Source organism: Malaclemys terrapin, chromosome 6 (genome assembly GCF_027887155.1).
Source record: "Malaclemys terrapin pileata isolate rMalTer1 chromosome 6, rMalTer1.hap1, whole genome shotgun sequence".
Classification (NCBI taxonomy): domain Eukaryota; kingdom Metazoa; phylum Chordata; order Testudines; family Emydidae; genus Malaclemys; species Malaclemys terrapin.
The window spans coordinates 49,718,534-49,746,079 of NC_071510.1; the positions used below are offsets into that span (position 1 = coordinate 49,718,534).

General features: G+C 38.6%; 1 protein-coding gene across 5 annotated transcripts in view; it reads left to right on the top strand.

Annotated features, from left to right (window-relative positions):
• SPIN1 (spindlin 1) overlaps nucleotides 1-23,811 on the top strand; it is a 118,191-nt gene extending 94,380 nt beyond the window's left edge. For all 5 annotated transcript variants that reach the window (XM_054031728.1, XM_054031732.1, XM_054031730.1 and 2 more), the window contains exons 4-6: nucleotides 11,488-11,741; nucleotides 12,947-13,180; nucleotides 19,973-23,811. In XM_054031728.1, coding sequence (XP_053887703.1) covers nucleotides 11,488-11,741; nucleotides 12,947-13,180; nucleotides 19,973-20,172 — 688 coding nt within the window. In that variant the 3' untranslated portion in view covers nucleotides 20,173-23,811. The remainder of the gene's footprint in view (nucleotides 1-11,487; nucleotides 11,742-12,946; nucleotides 13,181-19,972) is intronic.
• The last annotated feature ends 3,735 nt before the right edge of the window (nucleotides 23,812-27,546 follow it).

Here is a 27,546-nt window from a genome sequence, read left to right on the forward strand (position 1 = left end):
GTCTCAATATTATACTCAACTGAAACAGTTTGTTACTATTTTTTTTAATCCTCTTTATCAGAGAACATAGGTTTCTCTAAGAAACAACAACATATACATGCATGGATACCTTCATCGACTTCAAATACTACTAAGGCTGCTCTAAGAAGTCATTTGATGTATATATCAAAAGCTGCTAACCAATCCTGGAGGATCTTTATCCCTTCCCTGCATCTTTTTGGGACCATATCTGGAAATAATGTAAAGTATGGAACAGTATCACCAGCAACAGATGGGTACTGAAAATTAATTCTAAGTCATTCTTACCCACAAATCATCTTCCCCATCCCATTTCAGAGCTGCCTCCTCATGAAAATATCCTTCAACAAGAGGTTTAGTCACACTTGATTTTTGAAGCTATGGAGGAGATTCCCCCCAATATCTGGGAAAAGGGTTCTATTTCCTGATATTTTTCTAGTCCTACAAAAACCCAGAGGCTGACATCCAATGTAGGCCTTGAGAGATCTGAATTTCTTCATGTGCCAGTTCAAATTTCTAGTGGTAACTCTGCCCTCCATACTTCCTTTCATAGATCTTCTAGATTGGTTTGCAGCTCTTGATCTACAAAACACATTTTAATCCATCCAGAACACAGGAAATACAAGTATTTTTTGTAGCGGGCAACACAAATTATCATTAGAGTGATGCCTTTTGAGTTGTCAGCCCCAAGAACTTTCATGAAATGTCTGGCTACCGTAGTGGCACATCTCAGAAAGAGAAATGCCGGTTTACTCCCTATCTCAATGATTGGTGAGAGGATTGTTTCTAGAACAGGTAATAAACAGTGTTTGGTACCTCCATACATCTGCTGTCCAAACTGTGACTGAGAATGAATCTGAAAAAGTCTCATTTAATCCCAGTACAGAAGATAGAATTCATTGGGCTTCTACTCAGTGCTCAAACCTCCATAGAATACATGCCACAACCGGATTCAAGAATGTGATAAAGTTGATCAATCAACTTCATAAAAATCCATGTACTACAAGAAGGATACGTCTCCAGCTTTTAGATCCCATGGCTTCTCATAGGCTTCAAGACTATTTATGGATCGTTCATTTCCATGCTGTTCACAAAATAGATATGGGTACACATCTCTTAAGGAGTTGTGAACTCCCTCAGATCACGGAAAGATCCACATCAGTTCTGCAGGGGAGTTCCGTTCTTCCCAGCACTTCGCACAAGTCAGTAGTGGCTGATTCTTCTGTCTTGGGTTGGGGAACCCATCTCAACAACTTTTACAGTACAGGATCAATGGTCTCAGAGAGACGTGCCTTCATACCAACATCCTTGAGCTAAGAGCAATAAAGCTTGCCTACATCGCCTTTCTACCTCATATCAAAGATGAGTGTATAGGTAAGAATTGACAATACCACCATGATGTTTTATGTAAACAGTGAGGAACCAAACCAATGCTCTTGTGCAGGGAAGCAGTCCTTCTATGGAACTGGTGTATCTGACACAACATAAGACTAACTGCAGTGCATCTTCCAGACCTACATAACATGCTGGTAGAGCATCCAAGTAGACATTTTTCTCAGAATCATGAATGGTTCATAAAGAATTCAGTCATCATGTCCATTTTCAATCAGATCTCTTTGCCACTGAACGGAAAAAGAAATGCAAAGCATTTTATTCCAGGGAGGGACGAGAGTCTGGGTTTTCAAAGAGATACCTTCATAATCCCTTGGTCTCAAGGCCTATTATACACTTATCTCCCAATTCCTCTGATCCCATATGTGTTAAGGAATTCAGAAGGCCTCAGTCATCTAGTAGTTCTGGATTGGCCCATGCAAGACTGTTTCACAGAAATCAGAAATTCTTGGTATTGCCAATATCTCTTACCACTTTTACTAGACTTAATTACTCATAACAGGGAAAACATTTATCCAGATATGTTGTCACTACACCTCATGGCATGGAAACTGTCTGGTTAACAGACTTGGAGAAGACTTGTTCTGGTGATATAGACAACATATGGATTCAGGGCAGAAAGCAATCCCCAAGGACAAATTATACTCCAAACTTGAAGCATTTTTCATCCTAGGCTTATCAGCATAATGTTTCTCCGTAAAAGACATCAATCTTTCATCCTTCAATATCTATTATCCTTATAAACCTCTGGTTTGTTGCTAAGCTCATTATTTGTTTGTTTGGCGGCTATCTCAGCGCATCCTCTCCCAATTCAAGACTATCCAATTTTTTTCTCATACCTGTTAAAGGTTGTAAAAGGACTTTTTAGAGTTTTTTCCTTCAATAAGACAACCCCCTCCATCGTGGAATCATAATGTGAGGCTTACCAGCCTGATGGAACCTCCATTAGACTAATGCTCTTTACTTCATTTGTCTATGAAGACTACATTCCTCATTGCAATTCTGTCCGCACCCAGGGTCTGAGAATTGCAAGCAATCATTGCATTTTTCACGTTGAAAGTTACACTCTGGCCATGCCCTTACTTTAGGAAGAAATTTATCTCTGATTTTAATTTAAATCTGTCCATTCACTAACCTGTTTTTTCCAAAGCCTCATTAATTCAATTGTGAGGCTGCATTACATACTCTTGATGTCCTCTGAGCTTTGCATATTTGAATTTTTATTAATGATTTGAGATGTCAAATAACCAGCTCAATTGGAATTATTTAATCAGAGGTCATTAGTCAAAGATGAATACAGCAGTATACAGAGTACAAAAAAGAAAGTATGCTTTACCACCTCCCGCAAATGGCGAAGACAGAGCAGCTTGTTTCCCTTTTGTAACTGGCAGAATGATGGCAGTTTATTCACTCCCAAACTAACACCCAAAACTTTCCTTTATAATACTTTACTTTCCCCCAAATTTACCTAATTACTTACATGATTGATAAACTAAAGGGATTTCTATTCCAATTATTATTAAGAATACCTGTTGAAACAAGCTTAATGAGTTGAAAACCTCTTTCTATTGGGTCATTTGATAAATCACAGAAAACATCAGTGATAACAAATAACTCTTATCACAGAACATAATTGGATTATAAGAACCCCATATCAATTAATCAGGGCTGGTTTATTATAACACACTTCTATAATAATACTAATCCTTATTAGTTTCCAAGGGTTCCTTCCTTGACATATGGGCTATGTTAGCAAGATAAGGGTAAAATTACACATTCCATTATTGAATATATATTTCCTTTATCATCTAAGGTTCAACTGAAGGTCAGAGACATTTTAATAGGTAGAGGGCACTACATTTATAGTTACCCAGCATAAAAGAGAATCTGGTTAACATATAAAAGTCTTGTAACATATAAAGACTTAATATCTAAGTCATTTTATTTGACTAGAACAAACCATTCAGGCAGCCCCCTATGCTATTTATATTTATTGCTGAGAAATCCAAGGGTCAAGCAGCCTCAACTCAGAGAATATCTAAATGGGTGCCACACTTCATAAAGGTATGTTATGAGGTGGCCAATTTAGAACTTCCAGGTCATATTAGGTTATATTCTAGCAGACCACAGGTAACTTCTGCAGCTTCTCAAGGAAATACCCATAGCTGATTTTCTGTAGGGCTGCTGCTTGGAGGAATACTTTCACTAGCCATTACTTCTTAGTTCAGATGCCCAGTTTGGAAAGGCTGCATTGCAGTCTAAGGAAACTCACAGTGGTATTTCCATGTGTTCACAGCCCACCCTACTTTCCATGATACTAACAAGTCTAATAGTCTACTCTTGATCGTGATGCAGGAACTGAGACTCGGTTGGTCACTCCACCAACCCGTATAGCATTGAGAATAGGGTTGCCAACCCTCCAGGATTGCTCTAGAGTCTCCAGGAATTAAAGATTAATCTGTAATTAAAGATTATGTCATGTGATGAAACCTCCAGGAATATGTCCAACCAAAATTGACAACCCTGCTTAAGGGGGAAGGGCTTAAAGTAATCAAGGGAGCAGGTGCAATCAGCAGTCACTGCTGACTAAAGCATTCTGTTCTCCAGCACATCAGGCATATACACTCAAAATGGAACACATGTAAATACCACATCTCTAACTTCCCCTTTTACTTTCCTGGTGCCTAACTAAGACTAGGGACTGGATGATGTCAGTTAATGGCTGCTTAAGCCTCACGAGATGGAGATGATTGGCTGGGAAAACATCAAGAAAGGATTAACAAGGTTTATGTGGACAAATCCCTAGACTGGGGGGCCTCTTTCTGACTTTTTTTTAGCAAGCTGCAAAATCTAGGAATCTTATTAGGTCTTAGGGTATGGTGAGGTGATCAAGTAGCAGCAGTAGCCAAAAGTGCACTTTATCTGTGCTTAGCTAGGACTTGACCTTTCCACTCCAGGGCAAACCACCCCAGTTATCCTTTTTGTCACCTACCAGGTTGTACTAATATAGTGCCCTCTACAAAGCCCTTAATTGTTTGGGACTTGGCTGCCTGACAGCTTACTACATTACAGCATTAGGCATTGCAACCAGTGTTGTAAGCCTCTGGAATGCCTGTAACTCAACTAGTGTTGCACAGAACTTTTTGCCACAGGGCACAGGTATTTACACCATTATTGTGTCTTGCAACAGGTTCCTCTGCATCATTATAGTACAACTGGAGACAGGAAATGCAAGTATAGCAGTAGCAGTCGTGCAATCATAGTGGTGCTTCTCACCTTTCACTTTGGTAACTCAAAGTACTGGCTCTGTCATATTTCAAGGAAGATCTCTAAATAAGAGGACAACCTATTCTCTGCAATACTAATGGGGGATGGTAGCGCCTTTGGTAAAGTTGGACTTATTTTGAGCTGAAGAAAGAGTAAACATCTTTATTATATACAAAGAATACAGAGCATCATCCACAGATTTGTAGCAGATAACCAGTGGATAAAGATTTAACTTGCAGGGGTTTTCAACTAAATTGCGTACTTAGAGTTAAAATTTAGTTTAAAATTGAACCTTTAAGAAATCTCATTTTTTTCAGATTGCTTTTGATAATAAATGGCTCATTTTTATTACCTTTTGCACCTTCGAAATAGATAACTCATTTCAAGCTAGGTTCCAAGTAAGTATATTTACAGTATTAATGATTGTGAATATAATGGAGAAGGTGGAGGGAGGGAATGTCTTCACTCACAATGGCCATAGTTTTCCATAATTTACAATGAGACTGAAGGTTTCCAATGGGATTGAAGCTATCCGTGCCCTGAATAAAGAAGGCTACTGTTTCAACAGGATGGCATGCTTCTACTAAAGACAGCTGGTTTTTCATCTGTAATGCTCTGTTTGTTCTGGTTGGTAGATGGTCATGATACACTTTGCCAGTAAGTTACATGATTATCTGATGGATAGCAGCATGTTGGAGAAACTAAGATTTCTGGGCTCTATTCTGAGACAAACTGCTAAAATGAAGTTAAGGTTAAAAATACATATCACTAATTTAGGGTAAAATATATTACAAGGATTTTGTAATTATCCCAGAAACAAGCAGCATAAGACCAGGAAATAGAGAGTTAAGATTAAGTTTAAAAAATCCAAATATGTTAAGGTTGGAAAGGCACACTTAGGGCACCCAAACAACTTTAATTGTGCTGTAAAACCATTCATTTTTTTTAAAAAGTAGCGCTAAATTAGAATTAAGTTATTACAGCTGTTCATTGACTTTAATATTTTCCTCATGTATGACCTTAATTTGCAATTGTAAATCTCAGTACAATAAAAAAACTATTTGGCGTCTCTTCAACTGTAAAACACTTTGGAAATAGTTATTCTTAAATTCAGTATCTTTTGGAAGAGATACTGGTTCGCTTTTACTTTATAAGTTTGCATTCATGATGCTTTCTTTAGGCAGTGGTGTGTTTAAAAGTAGCTATGAGCTAGAAGCTTGTTAGTTATTTTAAAGGTAGTTCAGGCCCAAAATTTAAGTTAAAGTGATTGTGGAACTTTATTTCACTGAAAACGACGAGTGGTTTTTATTTAAATATCCCCCTGAATTATTTGCAGTCCCAATATTGAAGCATTATATGCATTATAACCAGAAAGTGAAACTGACTATAAACAAAATTGAAATAGAGTGGTTTACTAAGTCTAAAATGAGTGAAATGTAAAGCATAAATGATGTGGAGGGATAGATATTTTTAAAAATTCAAATTTAATTCTAAGGTATTGGTAACGTTCAAAAACTTGTTTAAAATTATCTAAACTTGGTAGTGTCTCTTTGAACACTTGTCCTAATAGATTTTTTTCAGTTAGCATTCAGAAAGAATTAGGCTTATTCACCAAACAGTTAATCAAAAGATGTCTTAGTGTGGGACTCTATGTTGAAGTAAACTTATTGCACAAAATATCAGATTATTTTCATTGTGCAGGAACAAATTTCACATCACTGATTCCTTCCTAATGAAATATGCTGACATTGTAGTGGATATACACCTCTACCCCGATATAATGGTACCCGATATAACACGAATTCAGATATAAGGTGGTAAAGCAGTGCTCCGGGAAGGGGGGGGGGGGGGGCGAGGCTGCTCACTCCGGTGGATCAAAGCAAGTTTGATATAACGCAGTTTCACCTATAATGTGGTAAGATTTTTTTTGGCTCCCGAGGACAGCGTTCTATCGAGGTAGAGGTGTATTTAGTAAGAAAAGTTAACAAGAGAAATTAGCAGAGACCTGTTATATCTCTTAAACATACATGTTTTGAAAATGTACTTAACAAAAGTTGCTTATAAAAACAAAATACTGAACTTCATGTTTCTGCTGTATTTAATTGGGAAAAGGTTTCAGTAATGTATGTGTTATAGTAACCTGTGATGCCAGGGTGGCCATTCAAAGCCTTTCTAGAAAATACTGCTAAAGACTGCATATAATTGTGACAGAAATGAAATCTGAAAATAAAGAAAATACTGTTGAATTGCCCACCAAGAATTTCTTCATGGAGAATGGAAGGCTGGAGTTGAGAGAAATTTAGAGGAATTGCAGGTCCCAGTGAATGTATAGTTCTAATTATATCTGATGGAATAGTACATTTCCTACTTCAGCAACCTTATAGAATGATGGAAGCATTCTGTGAACAGTTTTTCCAGATCTCACTACTATCCGTCATGTCTTGGATCTCTGCCAAGCACTCTTTGTTCTGAGTGCAGGTCCCTGCTGATACTCACTTTGGGTGAGCATGTGCTCCACTCATCTCAGACAGGAAGATTTTTCAGTAGCAGTCCATGCCTGCGCTCTACACCACCTCATGCTCTAAACCAAGTGTGTAAGGGGTGGTATGAATTGCCTGCCTTCCGGGTCTTCCTCGTTAGTGATCCTCACAAGAGCTGCCTGTACTATCTCAAGGAATTACACATTCCTTCTAAGTGTGAGAACTGCCATTCTTTCCCCCATGAACTAGACAGTTTTGTGAGTTCTAGCTTTCCAGATATTTAACTGAGCTCTCCATGGGGCCCCAATCTGATCCTGAATGTTGAGCTTCCCAGCACATCGACTGGAGCTACCAAGTAGTGCCCCTCCAGCACTGGCACTCCCTATCTCAGGATCCTTGATCAAATTTGAGGACTTCTCTAAACAGAGACATGAGGAGGGTATGGGTAAATGTCCCCATAAGAAGCAGGATAAATAGCCTCGTAAGTTCTTGAAGAAAACGACTGCTTCTCCCCTACTCTCCCATCTAGTCAGACTCCACACCCAGGTAGGGGTGTGTCTAGAGCTCATGGGAGCATGTATCTGCACTGACCATACCAAAAGCAAAGAGCATGCTGAAATATCGGACTGACTCCCTGCACCTCTTACCCATGCATATGCTTACAACCGTTCCCGAACCTACGGCCTCAGAACAGAGACCAGATCAACCATCGCAAGGCAGGGTCCCTCCATCTGGCAGTATGGTTTTTGGATAGACAAAGAGATTAGAGAGATCGTGCGGGAAGATGTCCAAACCATCCTTAACAGACGAAACACTCTACAATCATCAGTGATTAGACAATGGCATAGAGAGTACACTTACAAAGTTTACGGACAATACCAAGCTGTTATCTTGCAGCTACTTTGGAGGATAGGATTAAAATTTAAAATGTTCTGGACAAATGGTCTGAAGTAAATAGGATGAAATTCAGTAAGGACAAATGCTAAGTACTCCGCTTAGGAAGGAACAATCAGTTGCACACATACAAAATGGGAAATGACTGCCTAGGAAGGAGTACTGCAGAAAGAGATTTGGGGGTCATAGTGGATCACAAGCTAAATATATGCTAGCAGTGTAACATCGTTGCAAAAAAAAAAAAAAAAAAAGAAAACATCCTTCTGGGATGTATTAGCAGGAGTGTTATAAGCAAGACAAGAGAAGTAATTCTTCCACTCTACACCATGCTGATCAGGCCTCAACTGGAGTGTTGTGTCCAGTTCTGGGTGCCACATTGCAGAAAAGATGTGGACAAATCGGAGAAAGTCCAGAGAAGAGCAACAAAAATTATTAAAGGTCTAGAAAACATGACCTCTGAGGGAAGATTTAAAAAAAAATTGTGTTTGTTTAGTCTGGAGAAGATATGTCCTTAAAGACATCTGGTCTATCTATTCATTCCTTGTGAGTATATTTAGCAGCTATTAACTTCTTCAGTCCTCTGATGGTGAGCTGCTCGGTTTTCACCCATCCTACAGGTGTGAGATTCTTAAAGGGTATTATCAGAATCTCTCTTCCCCTCCCCCCCCAAAATTATGAAAACCTACATCTCTCTAGAACCTGAACCTGATTCTCTCAGCCCACCATTCGAACAGACCCTTCCCTATACTGTTTCACAGAGAGAGTCCCCTTGAGATTCCATCTCAGGTTCATCCAAAGGTTCCCTCTGAATTTCACTTGAATCAAAATTGCCTATTTTCTTCTCCAAACCCCACAGTAACAGGTATGTCTGCAGAGTTCTCGTCTACTTGTAAAGGACAAAGTCCTTTAGGAAGTTGCTGAGACTATGGGTTTCCATCACCGAGAGAATTAAAGGAGAAGCAGTCCCTTTGCAAAGACTCTGTAAATGGACTTTGTACTGCATCCTCCTTGGCTACGTGATTATGAATGACCCTTTGCTACAGAGTGTCAGGGCTCACCCAACTGGAGCACAAGCTACCTCAGTGCCTTCCCTGCAAAGAATTCACCTCAAAAATCTTTAGACTGGCACCTTGGGGCTCGAGTCACATTTTTATTGGACATCAAGCCCTTGCTCAAGCTTCACCATCAGATGCCTACTTTTGTCCTGCGATCTATGGCACAGCATTTTTGCTTGCATCCTCCTCCTCCAATGAGTGCTGCGTGGGAGTCAACTACAGTGAATACCCATAGGGAACAGCACTCGAAGAAGAAAGTAAGGTTATTTATCTTGCAGTAACTGGACTTCTCTGAGATGTGTGGTCCCTATGGGTATTGCACAACCCACCCTCCTTCCTCTCTTCTCACATCCTCTCTTGATTCAGGGTAGAGTTAGGAACTGGAGAGGTGGTCAGACTGTGCCACCCCTTAATGTCCTTGATTCAGAGCACAAGGTGGTGTAGGATGCAGGCACAGATCAATGGACCTTGCAACTGAAAAATCTTCCAGTCTCAGGTGCCTAGGGCAAGAATACCCTTAGGAAACTTTGCAGCTTGAGCTTCAGTTACGTAAGTAAGGTAAGTAACTGATCTGAGAGGCTGCTCGCTACTGCTGAGAATGCTTTACACTGTTGCCAACTTTTTTCGGAGAATGGTATTGGTTGCTTTTTGTGACATTCAGTTTCTAATAATTAAAGTAATTAATGCTGTGTAAATATTTGTACCAGGTTAAATGAAGTTGACAAGGTTGCAGCAAACAGTATTTATTATAAAACTGTATTAAAATTATCTAAAGTTTATCATAAGAAAAAACAATGATTTATCTTAATCTGATAGCCACGTGAATAATATATTAATGGTGCAGATTATTGCAAGCTAAAATAAATAATATATGAAATAATTTAATACATATATTTCTATCTCTTGAAAATGGCTACAATATACTGGTAACCATATAGTTCCTACATAGATGCTATAAATTGTCACTTGTTTTAATGAATTACAAAAATAAGACTTTTAAATGTTAAATACTGCTAGTTACAGTTTGCTACTTTGTCAGATAGCAAAAGTAAGATCTCTCACAACCATAACTGATGAAGACTTGGCATTATTAACCATTGGCAAGTGGTTTGTGCTGGCAATTATTTGTTTTTGGTGGCCGGTTCCATAAAGAAAGAATAAACCACTGAAGAGAGAGAGGAGCAGAAGTGGATTGCTAGTCCTCACTGCTCACTCTAAGGAGAATCTTCCATCCTGCTCCTTCCTTGCATCTGACCCTAGTGGCGTTGTACTGAAAAGGACCATCAAAAGAGTACTTTTCTTGTTGGCATGCTATGCCTATGTTTGATGAGCACTTCTCAGGCGATGCTGCACTTACTGATAGTTTGAAAAGTTACTTGAACTCCAGCATAAGCATGGAGAACAGAGAAAATACATAAACACTACTACAAATTGTTGACCAACAAATGCTAATGGCTACTGCTTATCCTGCTTGTGGGTGTGAGAGGCATCCTTCATATTGGCCTCAGATTAGTTAAGCATCTGACAAATATTGATGCCTTGTTAATAGGAGATATAGGCATGGCTCCAATTAAACTTTCCTTTTGATGTCTGAATTGAGCTTTTAAAACAGGTGAGTTGTGCTTTCAGGAGGTTCAATTGGCAAGGAATTCTGACGTTTCAAAAAATTTCATTCCAAATCCGAGCAAAAATCTGAAAGTTCAAAATTTCCCACAAATTGAAAGTTCTGAAAAATTTCAGTTCAGCACAGTTTTGCTTCAGGAAATGTTTAAACTTTTTTATATTATATTTTATATGTAGGATCATGGAAATGTAGGGCTGGAAGAGACCTCGAAAGGTCACCCAAATCTGCTCCCCATGCTGAGGCAGATCAAGTATACCTAAACCATCCCAGATGTATAATGTAGAATATAATATTTTAATATTAAAGTAGAAACTAAAAGATTTCAGCCAACACTATTGAAATGCAGCTTTCGGATCTTTTTCTGTCAATTTTTGTTAAAATTGATAAGTTCCTACAAAACACTTTTATTTTGATAAAACTGCATTTTTGCTGAAAATCTGTTAGGGCAAAAATTTGACCAGCTCGGTTAGTTTCAAATTATTTGGCAGCATAGCAACTGATCACAGGACCGTAGTTTTTCTTTTCAGCATTGTAGTAGTGTGTTTCCTAAATAATTTAAGGCAATTAGTACAGTAATTTGGCCTATTCAAAAAGAAGTGCACTATAATACAAGCTACATTAGAATTTGTCCAACATTAAATAAAAAAATAAGGAATACTTGTATATTAAAATAAAACATTGAACTACGTTGGATTATAAATAAAATAATAAACATTTTTCTGCACACTAGCTTAATCTTGTTTGTATCTATATACAGAAAGCATCGAAACAACGTAGGACCTAGCAAACCCATTTCTCAGCCCCGAAGAAATATTGTAGGGTGCAGAATACAGCATGGATGGAAAGAAGGGAGTGGACCTGTAACACAATGGAAGGGGACAGTTCTTGATCAGGTTCCTGTAAATCCTTCTCTCTACCTTATTAAGTATGATGGATTTGATTGCGTCTATGGACTAGAACTGCACAAAGATGAAAGAGTGTCAGCGCTTGAAGTCCTTCCAGACAGAGTTGGTAAGTGCTTTTTGATGCACATACATATATATTGCATGCTCTTGACAGGATTCTGGATGGAGCTGCTGGATTGCATTTTGTCAAGTCTGTGGACTTTCATTAGTAAATGTTCTCCTTATTTTGGAGTGAGGAGGGAATTTTACTCTCACAAATTAAATAACTTATTTTTATATTACATTGAGTGCTATAGAAGTTCAGTACTGTAAATTGTCATCTAATTGGCATACTTATATATGATATAATATTGATCAACCTTATTCACAGCCAAGATTTCGCTCTAAAAAGCTTATGTAATGCTTAGACTAATATTTCTGTTACATGTTAAATTGTTGATGCTGAGTGAGAGTTCACATTTTACAGTTCAATTTCATGAAAATTTTCTTTGCTGTACTACATATTCTGTGGTCCTGTATGAAGTGTTTCTCATATGCCTTTCCTGAGAAGTAATAAAAATAAAGTGAAATTTCTTTAAAAATGAAATAATTGAATTAATGTGTTTGTTTTCAATAGCTCAGTCTGAAATTTTTAAAACCTGTAGGATGTCTGAAACACTTATTAAAGTTCAGAATTCACGCCAAGTGTCACTGACTCTCAAACTAGATCAGCTTTTTTTATTGGCTGCAAGGAGTTAGCAGTGTTTCAAGAAGAAAAAAATTCAGTGACAGTAGAAAACTTTAGAGGCTATTTTATGATCAGCCCTCACCCCTTTTGCTAAAATTTTTTTTTTAATAGAATCAAAGATGTTGCGGTATCTGCTCTGCAACCCACAATCGGTTTTCCTTAGTGTTTCTAATTGTACTTTTTTGTAGTGTAAATTAGGGCTTGTCTACACATAAAAATTAATCTGGACTACAGTAGGGGTGTGAGTTTAAAGTGGATTAATTTCCTGATTAGCTCCATGTGTGGATGCTCTCGTTCCAGAGTAAGTGTGTCCACACATGGAATTTAATCAGGAATAGCTATTCTAGAATAACTGACAATGTAGACAAGCCCTTATTTAATAACCATAGCTAGAATTCCACATCTTTGTAATCTGGATATACCCAGAGAATAAAAATATCCACCAGTTAATTCATATAATTATTTTGTCTATTTTGTAAAGAAAACAATTTGAATGAAGCCCTTTTTATGATTTCTATTGAAGATGTAGTATGCAGGCTTCCGAGTTGTCCTGAATTTTATGCAATATTGTGTACGTATTTCAGCTTCATCTCGAATCAGTGATGCCCACTTGGCAGACACAATGATTGGCAAAGCTGTGGAACATATGTTTGAAACAGAAGATGGCTCAAAAGATGAGTGGAGGGGGATGGTCTTGGCTCGAGCTCCTATAATGAACACGTGGTTTTATATTACTTATGAGAAGGATCCTGTCTTGTACATGTATCAGCTCTTAGATGACTATAAAGAAGGTGACCTCCGCATTATGCCTGATTCCAGTAAGTACGCCAGTACGTTTTTTTTCTTCTAAACCAAAATGACAGCTCATTTTCCATAAACATTGGGTTTCTTTGTTTACTGAAATGAAAGAGCTGACAAACTGCAAGAACTGCAGAAGATTCATCTGATCTTAATATTAGGGATGACTCTTAAATGGTGGTCATTTGAAACCAGGATAAAATGGTAATTTTATTAGCTTATCCTACCACCATCCACTTTTTCCATGTCTTTAGGTATTCTCCCTCAAAAATATTGCTTTAATCATAGCACTATTTTGATGGGAAAGCAAAGTTAGGCTTTTTTTGTTCCTTTGTGTTACCTTTTAACTAAATATAACAGATCACAAGGGCTAAAGTGAAACTAGATGAATTCATGTACACTAAATAAATGTTGTGTGTGTTTTTGGTGGGGGGGGGGTTGGAAATAAGTGTTCATTTTAAAATGAAACAATGCATGCAGGAAAACACTTGTAGCTCTTGACAGTCTGTGTTTCTAAACCAGACATACAGCAAGTGTAACAAAGGAATCTGGAATTTTTTTCAAAGTATTTTGCACAAATTAGAATCATTGTCACCAAATTAAACACTGTTTTCTTAAATGATCACATCAGGACGTGGGAATTTTGGGTGATAACTCTTAAAGACTTTTGGTATGTGTGTTTCTGAGTCAGTCGAGCTATAGCAAAGATGGTAAGGGAAACTGATGTGTGTGCACATGTGCCATTCAAACATTATGATACACAATGAAATTAACATATACACATAGTGAAGGTTTTTCCCTAAATTTAATTTTCAGCCCTATAACTGTAGATAGGAATAACCAGTTTGTTTGCAAGTTGGTATGATAAAAAGAATAGAATAGAATTCTTTTAGAGATATTTAAAGACTTGAATGTTAGTTCATTAAAAATTAGCCATGTCTTAATATTCCCTTTTTGATTAAATTTCACTTTATACTGCCCCCAAACTTCGTGCTCCGTATGTTGCAGATTTCGTATTGACCATGTTTGTTACAGGAGTTATTCCAGGGGAGGCTGTAGATTTTAAAAGATGGGTTTTTGAAATCCAGGAAGGTAGAGGGGTGATTGTGGGTCTTGGATTTTTTTTTTTTTTTTTTAATCCAGGTGAAGGTTGAAGCTTTTGGTACTAGAGAGAAGGGGGGCTGTATCTCTTGTCTCCCTCTTGGCCAGGAATAGAGGTTACATTGTATAAACTTTGGAGGGAAAGAGGTTGTCTCCCTCACTTCACTGTAGCATATCTACCCCTACATCCAGCTATGATTATTAAGCACATTAGCTCAGCGTTTCTGCTAAAACTATTAGTTTGATTTTTTTTTTTCCCCCCATTTCCCCCCCTTGGCTGCTCTGTGGATTTGGCGAGGGGAAGGAGTATCAGATGGGTACTAGAAGATTTCTCTTCCATTAACTGAAGGAGAGAAGTGCTGAATCTTTAAAAACGAGACAGAGGAAAAACAAAAAGCAGTATTTTAAATAGTCTGAATAAAAATCATATGCCCCCACTTTAAATGAACGAGTTTCTTGTCCTGTTATATTGTGCTGTTATATTAATAGTAGATCTCCAGGTATTCAGTGTCTCCAAGGTAGAAAATATTGAATTGCAAATATAGAAAACAAACACTAAAACTCCTTTTAAAAAAATAACAACAAAAAATTTTCAAGGGTGGACCCCTTTACCCTTCTATCTAGGTGAATGAATTGTGACGGATGTTTTGGCTTTATAATGGGTTGTTCATTTGGTTGCTGGAGTCCTTGATGGGTGAAGCTTTCCATAAACATTAGAGCTGGAAGCCATTAATTGGGTTCTTAACTATGTGGTACAGTTATTAGTAGACAATATCACACCAGTGTCATTGTACCTGAACAACCAAGATATACTCATGGTTAAAGCCTATGTTGTGACTTAATGGCTCTTTGGAGTGATATGCTAATTATCAGACCAACCCAGCTTCTCCATCTGGCAGTGGGGAAAAAACTTGTGTGCCCCCAGCATGAATCACAGATGATGGAGGCTGTAATTCTACCTGTTCCTAAATAGTCAGTGGTACAAACTCTGTTTCAGAAATGGGGTCATGAATCAATAAATCTGTGTTCTACTAAAAGTAATTTAAAATGTCCCTTGTCCTTTTTTCTGTTTAAGGACAGGAAAGGATCCCAACTCTAACAAATGGCTTTTTATTGGACTTCGGCCATCGTTTTATGTCTTCCCTTCCCGCACTCCTCTCCCCTCCCACCCCCACCCCCGTCTCATCGATGAGGGGACAAGGCGTAGATGCTTTTCGTAGTTACAGATTGAGTTAATGAATTCTGATACTCTGATCTCCTGGGCTTGATGTTGGAGCCTCTCGTACTTGTCACTGTGTTTCCAGACATTATACCAGGAACAGTCTTCCCTAGGTTTGGGAACCTTTCAGCTAGTGGTCTGAATTGTGCTCTTGAGTACAGAAATTCAGTGTCCCAAGGATGTCTGTGTGGGCTTGAAACTTAGCACTTAAATTGATGGAGCTTCTATTAAAACCTTTGGAAGGGTGCTTTACCACCTGTCCATAAGACAACCTTTTTCTTTTCTATTACATCAGCAAGGAGAGTAACTGAACTGTAGGCTTTTATGGCTGACCTTTTTTTACTGTATTCCATGAGGGAAAGATGACATCGATTTTTTTTGTTTGTTTTTTGTCCTGACACTAAATTTTTCCCAAACAAAGGGCTGGTCCACACTAACCCCCAACTTCGAACTAAGACACCCTACTTCAGCTACGTGAATAACGTAGCTGAAATCGAAGTATCTTAGTTCGAACTTACCGCAGGTCCACACGTGGCAGGCAGGCTCCCCCGTCGACTCCATGTACTCCTCTCGCGGAGCAGGAGTACCCGCGTCGACGGCGAGCACTTCCGGGATCGATCCCAGAAGATCGATTGCTTACCGCCGGACCCGGAGGTAAGTATAGACGTACCCAAAGTCTGATTCAGAAGGAATTCTGATCCTATACTAGTTTTCTTTCTTTTTTTTTTTTTTTTTTTTAAGCCACACTCTGATTACCAAAGGAGGCTAAGTTAAATAAACTTGATGTTAAGTTTAGGATAAAGCCCTGAGAAAATCACTCAAGTTTCTTGCAACTTTAGCATCCACAGCTTCAACTTTCTCCTATAAATAATAAATAATCTCATTGTAAATAATTAACACTCCTAATAGTTTATAGTTTAAGCAGTTTTAACAATTCTAGCATTAGATTAGTCTATGGGGGGTAACCCCCTGTACCTCATTTGGGTACTGGACTATGCCCAGGACCTTGGGCTTCGAACTCTGTACTTCCTGCCTGCAATCCTTCTCGGTCAGTGAAGACCACTAACATTATCTGTACTGCCTTGAGGAAGCTCATATTGTACTGCTTTGAGGAAGCTCATATCGTACTGCTCATATCTGTACTGACTTGAGGAAGCTCATATCGTGGTGAGGTGCAGTATCCAGTCAGACCCAGGCTGGGGAACCCTCCCTGTACATCAGCCTGATTCCACAAGGAGTGTGCCTTCTACTGCAAAGTCTGATGTAGGAGAGATACTCCTCCCCCGCTCTTCTCCGCGCCCCCCTCCCCCCCCAACCCTATGCCGAGGCCTTTTCAGGAAGCTAGAAAGCTAGAGACTATCTTCCTGAAAATTCACTTCAAAGAAGTCCGATGCAGCTGTAAGCAAACCTACTAGTTCAGCCCATGAGGACTTAGGACGTACTAAGTCCCAGAGGTGCAACAAGAAAGCTTATAAGCATTTGGCTCCATTGGTTCCAGACCGTGTCCTGTTGGTACCATCATTCCCAGTTGCTTCCAAACAGTACTGATAAAGCCCAATCACTGTGGGATACCACCCTCCTTGCTGGCTCTGATGATCCAGACAAGCAGAGTCCCCCTTATACCACAGAGGTCCAAATCTATTGCCACCCCCAGGATATTTTCTCTTTCCTGGATTCAGAATCCCCTCCTCTATCGGGACCCTCAATTTCCAGGAGAGAATATCTCCTCTGAGAGAAACCACTGCAGGATAGAGCTTATCAACTCCCACCCCACCAGATGCAGAATACATTTCCCCTCCAACGGCACCAATGGTACCACCACTGGAATTAGAATCAGCCTTCTCCTCGGAAGATTAGGAGCCAGCTGATGAACTACTCATCCCTTACCATACTTATCCTTCCCTACCCAAAAGACCCACACAAGCTCAAGAACAACCCCCGCCTCATCTGACTTAAAGCCGTTGGCACCCCAGGCCACGGGGGCCTCTGTGACCACTCACTAACCCCTCCTGCTGGCCATATTGGGGGCCTCGGGACCAGTACCACCCTGCAGAGTCGATCCAATTTACTAGGGAGTCACCCCTTGCCTCCTCTGTAAGGGAATGCTCCAATCAGGGGTGCTGGAACAATTTATATAATGGGGGTGCTGAGAGCCATTGAATCAAACTGTAACCTTGTATATGACAGAAACCATTTCAACCCAGGGGGTGCAGCATCATCCCCGGCACTCCTAGTTCTAGCACCTATTTGCTCCGATCTACCTCTGGATCTGACAGAAGAGGAAGAATACTGTGTGTTGGTTCCACCAGAACCAGCAAGACTGCCATCATCATCCCCAGATGAAGCGGTGGCTTCTGCATCTACATACATACATGCATTCTCTCTCTCTCTCTCTCTCTCTCTCTCTCTCTCTCCACAATGACTTCAGGAAGAGAAAGTTCTAGGACCTTCTCTGCAGAGTCACTGGAGAGCTTCATGTTCTCCTTGAGGAGATCCAGGGCAATCTCTTAATCATGCTGCACCTCTCTGTTAACAAAACTATACTGGAACAAGCTAGTACAGTTTGGCCACCTCTGCTACCTGTGCTCCTACCCTCAAAGGGGCAGAGAAGCATTGTTATGTGCCAGTTAAGGGTGAAGAATTTTTGTTGTCTCACACAGCTCCTAATTCGTTGTTGGTCCATGCCATCTCTGAAAGGACCAGACAATAACATGCCAGGTCTACTCCTGCAGACAAGGAGGATATACACCTGGATCTACTGGGAAGAAAGTTCTTCTCATCATCCAGCCTCCAGTGCAGAATAGCCAATTACCAGGCATTGCTGGCTAAATACAATTTCCTGAACTATGGCAAGTTTGTGAAGTTTACTGACAGAGCTCATTTCCTAGCTTTGATGGATGAAAGCAAACTGATAGCCAGGACCACCCTCCAATCTGCAGTTAGTGCCACTGATACCTCTTCTAGAGTTATGGCAACTGCTATTGTCATGTGCAGGGAGTCGTGGCTCCTTGCATCAGCTCCTTATGAGTCCACTTGGCAGCAATCAGTACATACCATTCACCTTCTCAAGACTACTGAGGTTTCGCACACCCACTGCCTAATAGATTCTGGAAAGGCTTAGTAAGAACCTTCCTGCCTACTCGGAAGCTTGCATCCCAGTGGAACCTGAATCTCATTCTCTCAGTGCTAACAAGACTCCCCTTTGAGCCTTTAGCTGCTTGCTCCATGTCCTTCCTTTCCATGAATGTCCCCTTTCATGTAGCCATCACATCAGCAAGAAACGTTGGGAAATTTGGAGTAATGATGGCTGACCCTCCATACACTGTATTCCATAAGGTTAAGGTTTTCTTACATCTACACCCCAAATTTATCCCTAAAGTAGTTTTGGAATTTGACCTTAACCAATCCATTCACTTAGCTGTGTTCTTCCCAAAACCACACACTTCCGCAGATTCCACTCCCTTGATGTTCGATGAGCCTTGGCTTTCTACCTGCATAGAACAAAATCAATCAGGAAATCCCTGTGACTATTTTGTCCCTGTATCAACAACAGTCAGAGGGCAGGCCACCTCCACCCAGAGAATATCCAAATGGGTATATGTCTGCATTCTACTCTATCAGCTCTCAGACCCCTCCCCCTTCACACTGGGGCTAAGAGCTCATTCCACCAGAGCGCAAGCAACAGCAGGTAGCATCTCTTCAGGAGGTACCCTCCTGGACACTTGTAAAGCAGCTATGTGGAGTTCCATTCAACCTTTTGCAAGAGATTATTCCCTGGTACAGGATTGTTCTGCTGATGCCTCCTGTGAAACAATGGTAGTCTGCTCAGCCCCATCGGCCACATCCTCGCACCCTCCTCCTGTTTAGATACTATTTGTCAATCACTCACAGTGGACTACAATAGGGACCATCACTCGAATAAGAAAAGGAGGTGACTTACCTGTAACTGGAGGGTCTTTAAGATGTGTGGTCCCTATCTGTAATGCACTTCCCACCCTCTGCTTCAGATCTTATCTGATTCATGGTAGAGAAGGAACTATAGATGTGAGCCAGGGCACATACACAGATACTAGTTTCAAATTCTCTAGCTCCAGACACATGGTCTGCATGCATAACCCACAGTGGAATACAGACAGGGACCACACATCTCAAAGAACTTCCTCATTTGTTACTTTGCTTTATGTGCATGTGACTACATAGGAGCTAATGGATGCAGGAAGTCTAGAAGGCTAGTATAAGATTTCAGTTTCTTAACACTGCAACCAGAATTTTACCCAAGTACATTTTTTCCTGTAATGGTAAATTGTGGAACTGATGAACCCTGTTTGACTGAATAGACTACAACTTCTAAAATGTTCTTCTCAAACATTGTAATTCATCTCTACTCACGACTCCTGATATTTTTATACATTCTGAAGAGGTCTCTGCAGTTGTTATGTAGATTGAAAATCCTTAAACTCCTAACTAAACACATCATATTTTTGTGTTACAGATGATTCACCTCCAGCAGAACGGGAACCAGGTGAAGTTGTGGACAGCCTGGTAGGCAAACAAGTTGAATATGCCAAAGAAGATGGCTCTAAAAGGACTGGCATGGTCATTCATCAAGTTGAAGCCAAACCTTCTGTCTATTTCATCAAGTTTGATGATGATTTCCATATTTATGTCTATGATTTGGTGAAAACATCTTAGACATCATCGTGAACTTTTGCCAAACTTGTGGAACTATTAAATGTAAAATTTGTAGACACAAAGACTTGACTGCTTTCCAGTTTAATGAAAGCTTAAATGTCCCTGCGAACCCACAATCTCTGCCAACAAAACTGTTTTGTTCTGAATAATACAAACAAATTTGTGTGAACGTGACACATTTTGTGTAAGGGAATTCCTTTTCTTGAAGGAAGTCACTATATTTTTGGGGAGAGGGAGTTAAAGTAAACAGCTGCAAATCCAAGCTGTGTAAAGTTGATCTAGTATTGTAATCATTAATCTAAAAAAATTTTCATAGCCTTTAACTTTTTCTTCAACCTCGCACTCACCTGTTCAACTGCCACATGCAAGTGTAGTTTGATATTTTCAATATTGCCTTCTTATGTAACATTAAATTTAATTTCTTGGCTACTGGCAGTCCTTGTTTTCAGGGTTGGGGCTGAGATGATTTCAAAAAAAGTAAATGGTTGGTTTGTGCAGTGTTTAAGGAGTGCCTAACCCAAGTAACATCAATCTACTGTGTTTCTACACCTTATTTCAAAGTAGCTTTTTAAGAATTAGCAGTACATGGGAATATTTGTGCATCTTCGTAGACACAAGGCAGTACAACATCAAGTGTTTGACTTGCACCTTTCAGTGAAAAGGCTTTAAACTATAAAAGGTTTAATCAACTATATAAACTGTTGATTCGAAAATGCAGACCCACATTTACAAGTTGAAGGAACCAGTAAAACTACACAAAACAAGGCTGCCTTCTATTCTAAATGTTGTATTTTTGTTATACACACTTCTTAACAAACCCAAGTGCTTGGTGCCACAACAGTCATAACATTATATGTTACTTCAGAAAGATCTTTAGACTACACATTGGCAATCAGTAGTCTCTCATTTAATTTCAAAATTAGCAACCTGGATGTTTGTGTGTGGACTTAAAAGCCTAATAGTTTATCTGTTACATGTAAAGACAAAAACCTCATGAAAGAACAGTCCTCTTACATTAAAGACTTATTTTAGAGAAGGAGAAGCATTTGTTGCCTTCTGCTGCATTCCTTTTTTTTTTTTTTTTATTTTATTATTTTCCCCCTGAGAAAACATCTTTCTTAGCTCTTCTTTCTGGCTTTTCTACGAGTGTCCGGACAAATCATCTACAGCTTAAACCTGTTGTCGCCTTTTGTGGTGTACATTGTACTCGCTTTGAGGTATGCTGTTACGTGAATTTCATTCAATGAACACTAGAGTTCTGCATGCCAGTGGTGTACTAACTAATGAAAGCTATAGGCAGCCTCAGTGGTTCGGTCATCTGCATTAGATTGTGGATGTAAATAGCAGCCCACAGCAGCAGATCCTTTCACAGTTTTAATCTTGCAAGATAGTTGTAACCCAAAGTAGTTTTTTAAGTGTGGCAGTTTTTAAAAGTAATCAGAATTGCAAAAATGGTCAGTTCAGCAACAAAATTGTCATGTCATATTAAGGCAGAGCTTTGCAAGTTTGAAAGCACTGCTTCACAGATGGCTAGTATGTGAAGCCAGTTATTGCTGTTGAGGGGAGGAACACCCAGATCCCAACCTTGCACAGAAGACTAAAAAAAGGTGCTGTTAATCAGAGATCTGAGGCCCGGATGACCTCTATTATGGATGTTCTTGACATTGAAGATTCAGTGGTTTAAGCCCCTTTCTATCCATTTTTGCCTGACTTCATATTTTAGCCTTAAGGCTTGTGCCTCATTATGCTGTTGAATGGTAACAAATACTCACCATATAAATACAGTACCTTAATTCTTTGTCCATTGCTACTATTGCATTATGTCCAGTATTTCATCATGGGCAACCAAAGGCAGGCTATTGTCTTTCAGTTAATAGCTTCTCAATGCAGTCCTTAAGTACTAAGTACCTGAATCATAAATGTTCCTTGTGTTTTTGAACAAAGTGAGCAGATTTGCAACACAGTGTTTTCATCCTGCAGATCTGTTATGTGTTTTCTATTGACTCTTAAGAGTCCTGCATGTAAATCTCAAAGCTGAGCCTGGCTCCATGAGTCCAAGTTGATATTTGTGGCACAAGAATGAGTGAGTGTATTGATTATACACAGGATACGTGCATAACGTAGTACAGTGAATTTTGGGCTATACATCTGAGGAAAACAAGGTTTGTTTTGAAATATTTGAAGTTCAGGTCTACTGAAACATTTTTAGCATTAAAGGCTTGCATTTGTGGGTTTTCTGCAAGCCACTTTACTATACCACATAATCTACCAATTAGTGGAGTATAATCTGTAAATTTTTACGGCCTTTTAAGTGTCCCCTGTTGTCTGTTGCTTTGTTGGTTTTTGGTTTTGTTTTTTGGTTTGGGATTTTCTTTTTCTTTTTTATTTTTTGATAGTTTAAACCACCTTTTTTGAGGCTTGAGACTAATTCCACTTCCTGCCCTTCTGCTTTGGGCTTTGTTTTAGGCTCATGTTTCAGATCTGCATGCAGTGCTTGCGTTACCCTGGTAACTAAATGTTGGTTCCTTGTTCTAGGGGTTCAACATTACTTTCCAAATTTATCATGGGGCTTGTCACAGCACAAGCCAGGATCTGTGTATAAAAGTTATTGGCCTTTCTCATTTACCTGCTGTAGTATTGTTGTATATTGTGTGTGTGCGTGTGTGTGTGTGTATGATGTCAGGCTGCCATGTAAAATTTTAAAAAGGAAAAAAAAAATCTTAAATGCAGACCATCCTTTTTTGCATGCTTAGAAGGTAGAATGTTCAATGTAACAAACTAAAGTTGCATGTTAAAATGTTTAGGTTTTTTGTTTTTGTTTTTATTTTGTGTTCAGTTTTTGTGAATTTGCTTATTGTGCTGTTTTAATGGTTGTTAGTAGGACTAAATGCACTGGTGAGGCGAGCATAGTGCCAACAGAAGGTAATTTTCCAGTTGTATGTGTCACAGCATTTGAAGGGACCATGTATTCTGTTCACTAGTAAATAAAATCACAGCTGAATCTAAAACACCACAACTTTTTTTCTTTTGAGTGCCAAACCCTAAATTAAGTTGGAGTAGAATACATAAAGACCTAAATACATTGGGGAAAACCCTTTTAAACTTCATAAATTGCAATACATAAAAGTCTTTTTTTAATTGATTCATTTTAAAACTGAAGGTTTCTTTGAGGACAGCAGCAATTACAATCAATTCAGGGAAGGTGAATTACAGCTAAAACAGTTTCTGGTTCCTTTAAAATGCTGTGCTTTTTGTATTTTACATCATTAGTGCAATTTGGATGGTTCTTGGTATGTGTATAGTTCAAAGGTCTTCGTGTTCACATTTTAAAATTAGGTAATGACTTCATCTTTAGAGCTTGGTTTCATTATTTTTATTTTATTTTGAACAATGTAGACAGTTCCCTGTTCTCTGCATTTAGAAGTATAAACACTTTAAATCTGTTACTTAATTCTGTAAGTAATTTTTATAATTATGATGTAACTCTATCCTTAAAACATTTAAAATAAACCCTTTATGTGCAACTTATGACTGTAAATTTTGTTCTCACGAGCAAAATGTAGTGGTGTGTTCTAAAATTGTGAAGAAGCAGTTTCTTCAGTTTTATAATTAAAAAAGGACTTATTATTTTAACATTGAGCCATTTATCCTGGTATAATAATTTGCCATTTGAAACATCTTTGCTTGCTAAGACAAATCTTAATTCCTTCTTTTGCCAAGTAGGTATGAATGTTGATAAGATGGCATTTAAAGTGGATGAAATCTGATTGAGGTGAAGCATAGTGCTTAAATTTACTTTCTCAAAATGCAACAAAAAATTGCGTAAGGGAATTCTGCACATATGTGAAGAACCTGTAAATTAATGTCTTTTCAGTGCACATTATCGTTTGCACTCTTAAAAGCAGTGACTCAGAAATTGTGAACTCCAGAAGCATTTGTCAATATGTAGACACGTACATCCATGCCTGCTTTGAATCAACATTCATAATTAAATAACAAAATAAAACTTGAATTTTTATTTCACTCACAACAAGAAAAGACTGAAAATTGGAGGTTTGAAACTGCTTCAATTATAGGCATAATATATTTCACCTCAGCTTTATGAAGATGGGTAAGTATTATTCCCACTGTATACGTGAAGACAATATTTTTTAAAAATAGGGTGCCTAAAGGTAAGCTCATAAGCCCATCTTTAGACACCTAAAATAAGTGGTCTGATGTTTTTCAAATATGCTAAGCATACAGGAATGCCTTTTGAAGTCAGTGAAGACTATTGGGTACTCAGCTCTTTGGGCATCCAAATATGTGGCTTGATTTTAAAAAGGATGAACGTTTCATACCAAGCTGAGAAAATTTTTATTAAGAGGCCAGCCCGCGGTCACACAGCAAATTAGCTGCAACACTGGGAATTGAACCCTGATCCTTCTTATTCCATCCTGTGCTCGATCGACTGGATTATGCTGCATGAGAAATAAGTCTGAGTGGTTACTTTAAGTAATTGACTTATTTTAATGTTTACTATCTGTTCCATTGCAACCAGTTCAAATCCCTGGATTATAGTTATAATCAGGCAGCCAGTTACAGGACTAAAATACAGTGTCTTTGATACTCTACCTTTTTCATCACATTCAACAAACTGCTTAATTGCTTCCACAGTGGATAGTTACAGGAGTTCCTGGGGGGTTGTGTATCTTCCCCTCTGCCACCTCCTCAGAAATGTTAAGCTCTTCATGGTACTAGGTTCCTTCAACCATCCTTACACAACTGATTTAAAACTTTTTGGAGGAAGAGAATGATACTCAGGAAGGCAGACGTGTTAATCCATCTGAAAGCAATATACATAAAGCAAGCAAATAGTTGTTTAATGTGTAAACACTGAAGATACAGATATCACAGCCGTAAACAGTCATTTGTATTGTGTAGGGCTATATGTACTCTCTGACTGCAGAAGCTAAAACTGTTTAACTGTAGCTAAAGGTCTTTTTAGACCTCTTATGAATGGAAGGATAGCCTTCCAAGTCCATGGCTTTAAACCAATGCAATGTTATCTTCATGTGTCTGCAAACTTCTAAAACAATATCTCAGAAAGGAATAATTTGTTCCTGTTTAGCTCTGAGGTGTTTACTTTGAAGCCTAATAGCCATTTTAATGGCATCCTTGTTAACATTTACCTTACTGATTACTTCAGCAAAAACACCAGGTAATCCATTGTTGCTTGCGAGGAGTGAATTGGAGTAGCTGGTTGTTGCTAAGTTTTGTGCTGTTTCCCCCTTATGGCCTCTCTCTAATTTGAGGAGGAATGATGAATCATTTGGAATTGAGGAAATAACAAGTGATTTTTTTTTCATCCTCCTCTATTGTCGAAGGATAGATTTCAATTCTTCAGCCATATCTAACAGATGTGTCTAATTCAGCCTTCTCTTCAGTGATGGTGATTCTGCAATCTTACTGGGCATGACACACTGTCAATTCTATTTGTTTTCCTTGCTGATGCTCCTAACTGCAATGTGATGTGGCTGACTAAATAAGAATGAATGATCCCTGTCTATTCTAACATCTCATTTATATTTGTAAAGAGTTGTTTTCCCTGTTACTTTTCTTCAGATTGACATTGCCACTCCTGTAAGCTTTCTTTAAATTCTGTTCTCATCATTTTATTAGTATTGCTGCTCTCTCTGAATTCGCATTAATTTCTCTTCCAAATTTGGAGTATAGAAACAATCCAAATATCATATATCAATATCAAAATATCATTTTGGCACTAACCAGTGCCAAAATAAGCTGATGTCTAGTTAATATCTCCTATTCCATTTTGATACAATTGATAATTCTTCCCTACCACATGTGAAATTTTGCTACATTTTTTAATTTAATTTTATTGATTTCAATCCATTGTTCTGGTTTAAAGATTTTAAATCTTCTTCGACAAAACAATCTCTCACAGATAAACAAATGCACAGAAGCATATATATAATTTGGCATACTCTGTACTCTACCCATCAAGTCATTAATTATATCTAAGACCTGACCCCTGTAAGACCTCAGGGAACATCTCCATTCAACTTGACACTAATAATTACTTAGGCATTCTCTATACCCAAACTTCAACTGGTTTTATTAAAAGCGATTTAGTTAAACAAGTGCAAACCTCTGTGTGAACACTTACTTTGGTTCCTTAAACCTGTTCCACGTTGACTTAATCTAAACCAAAAGAAGCCACTCAAATGAAATAAGAGAATCACACAGCCTTTTACAGTAATTTAATACCACATTTTTAAGTGTAAACCAGTACAACTCTGTGTAGACAAGCCCTCAGAACTTTTTTAATGCGTGTTCCTATTATCTCACTTAAGTTTGCTTGTGAGACTGCCCTATAATGTTGTATCAGATGCCTTAAATGGCTGTGGCTTTTTTATTCACTAGGTTTGTTAACCTACCAAAAAAGTAGAAGTTGACTCGGCATTTGATGTTATTCCATTAGATTCACTAACCAAAGATGAAGGTGTACTCACCTTGAGCTAAGCTGTGGACCCATCTCCCTGGGACATGAGAATAATTCTTTGTGCCCATTCTATTCCTGCTCTCCAATGAAGTTGCCACTTGTGATAGGAAGTTTTTTGTAACGTATGCATGTCTGTTAAGTTTGGCATTTGAGTGGATTTCACTGTGTTTTGATGATTTGACTCTTCCCTGGGTATTTTTTTAATCCTCTGAAAATGTGAATCAATTTACATTTTTAAATCTCTTCACAAGTTTGAGCAATTAAAAAATAAGGAGAACTTTTTTAAAAAAATCATTGTTATAAACATCATGTTAAGGAAATACTTGTAAAATGTGAGTACATCATGTGACCTGTGATGTCCAGAGAAAGCTGCAGCAATTCTCTGCTGAGGCTCCCCTTGTTTGGGAGTCAGCATGGCCCAGTGGACAGGGCACTGGACTAGGAAAGGGGTCCTATTCCCATCTCTGCCATTGGTTTGCTGTGTGACACTGGGCAAGTCACTTTCATTTCTTTCTCTGTAAAATGAGAATAATGGCTTTTTTTTTTTAAAGTGCTCTTGAGATATATGGAGGGAAAATGCTAAAGAGTTAAATATTACTGCTCATCAGCCCAGGCAAGTGAGGCAAACTCTAACGAAGAATTCCCAAAAGCTACAAAGTACATTTTGTATATTTTTATTGCATTGATAGACACAGATTTAAAGACAAATTGTGATTTGATTTAAATATCACAACTCCCTCCAGTAGCAAAACACAATGCCAGAAAGTTTGAAGAATGTAGTGCTGCATGAGGCTCAAATCTTGGGATAGCTAATAGTGCCTCAAGAAGCTGCTTTGTTACCATAGCAATTTACCACACCCAGGAGCCACTTT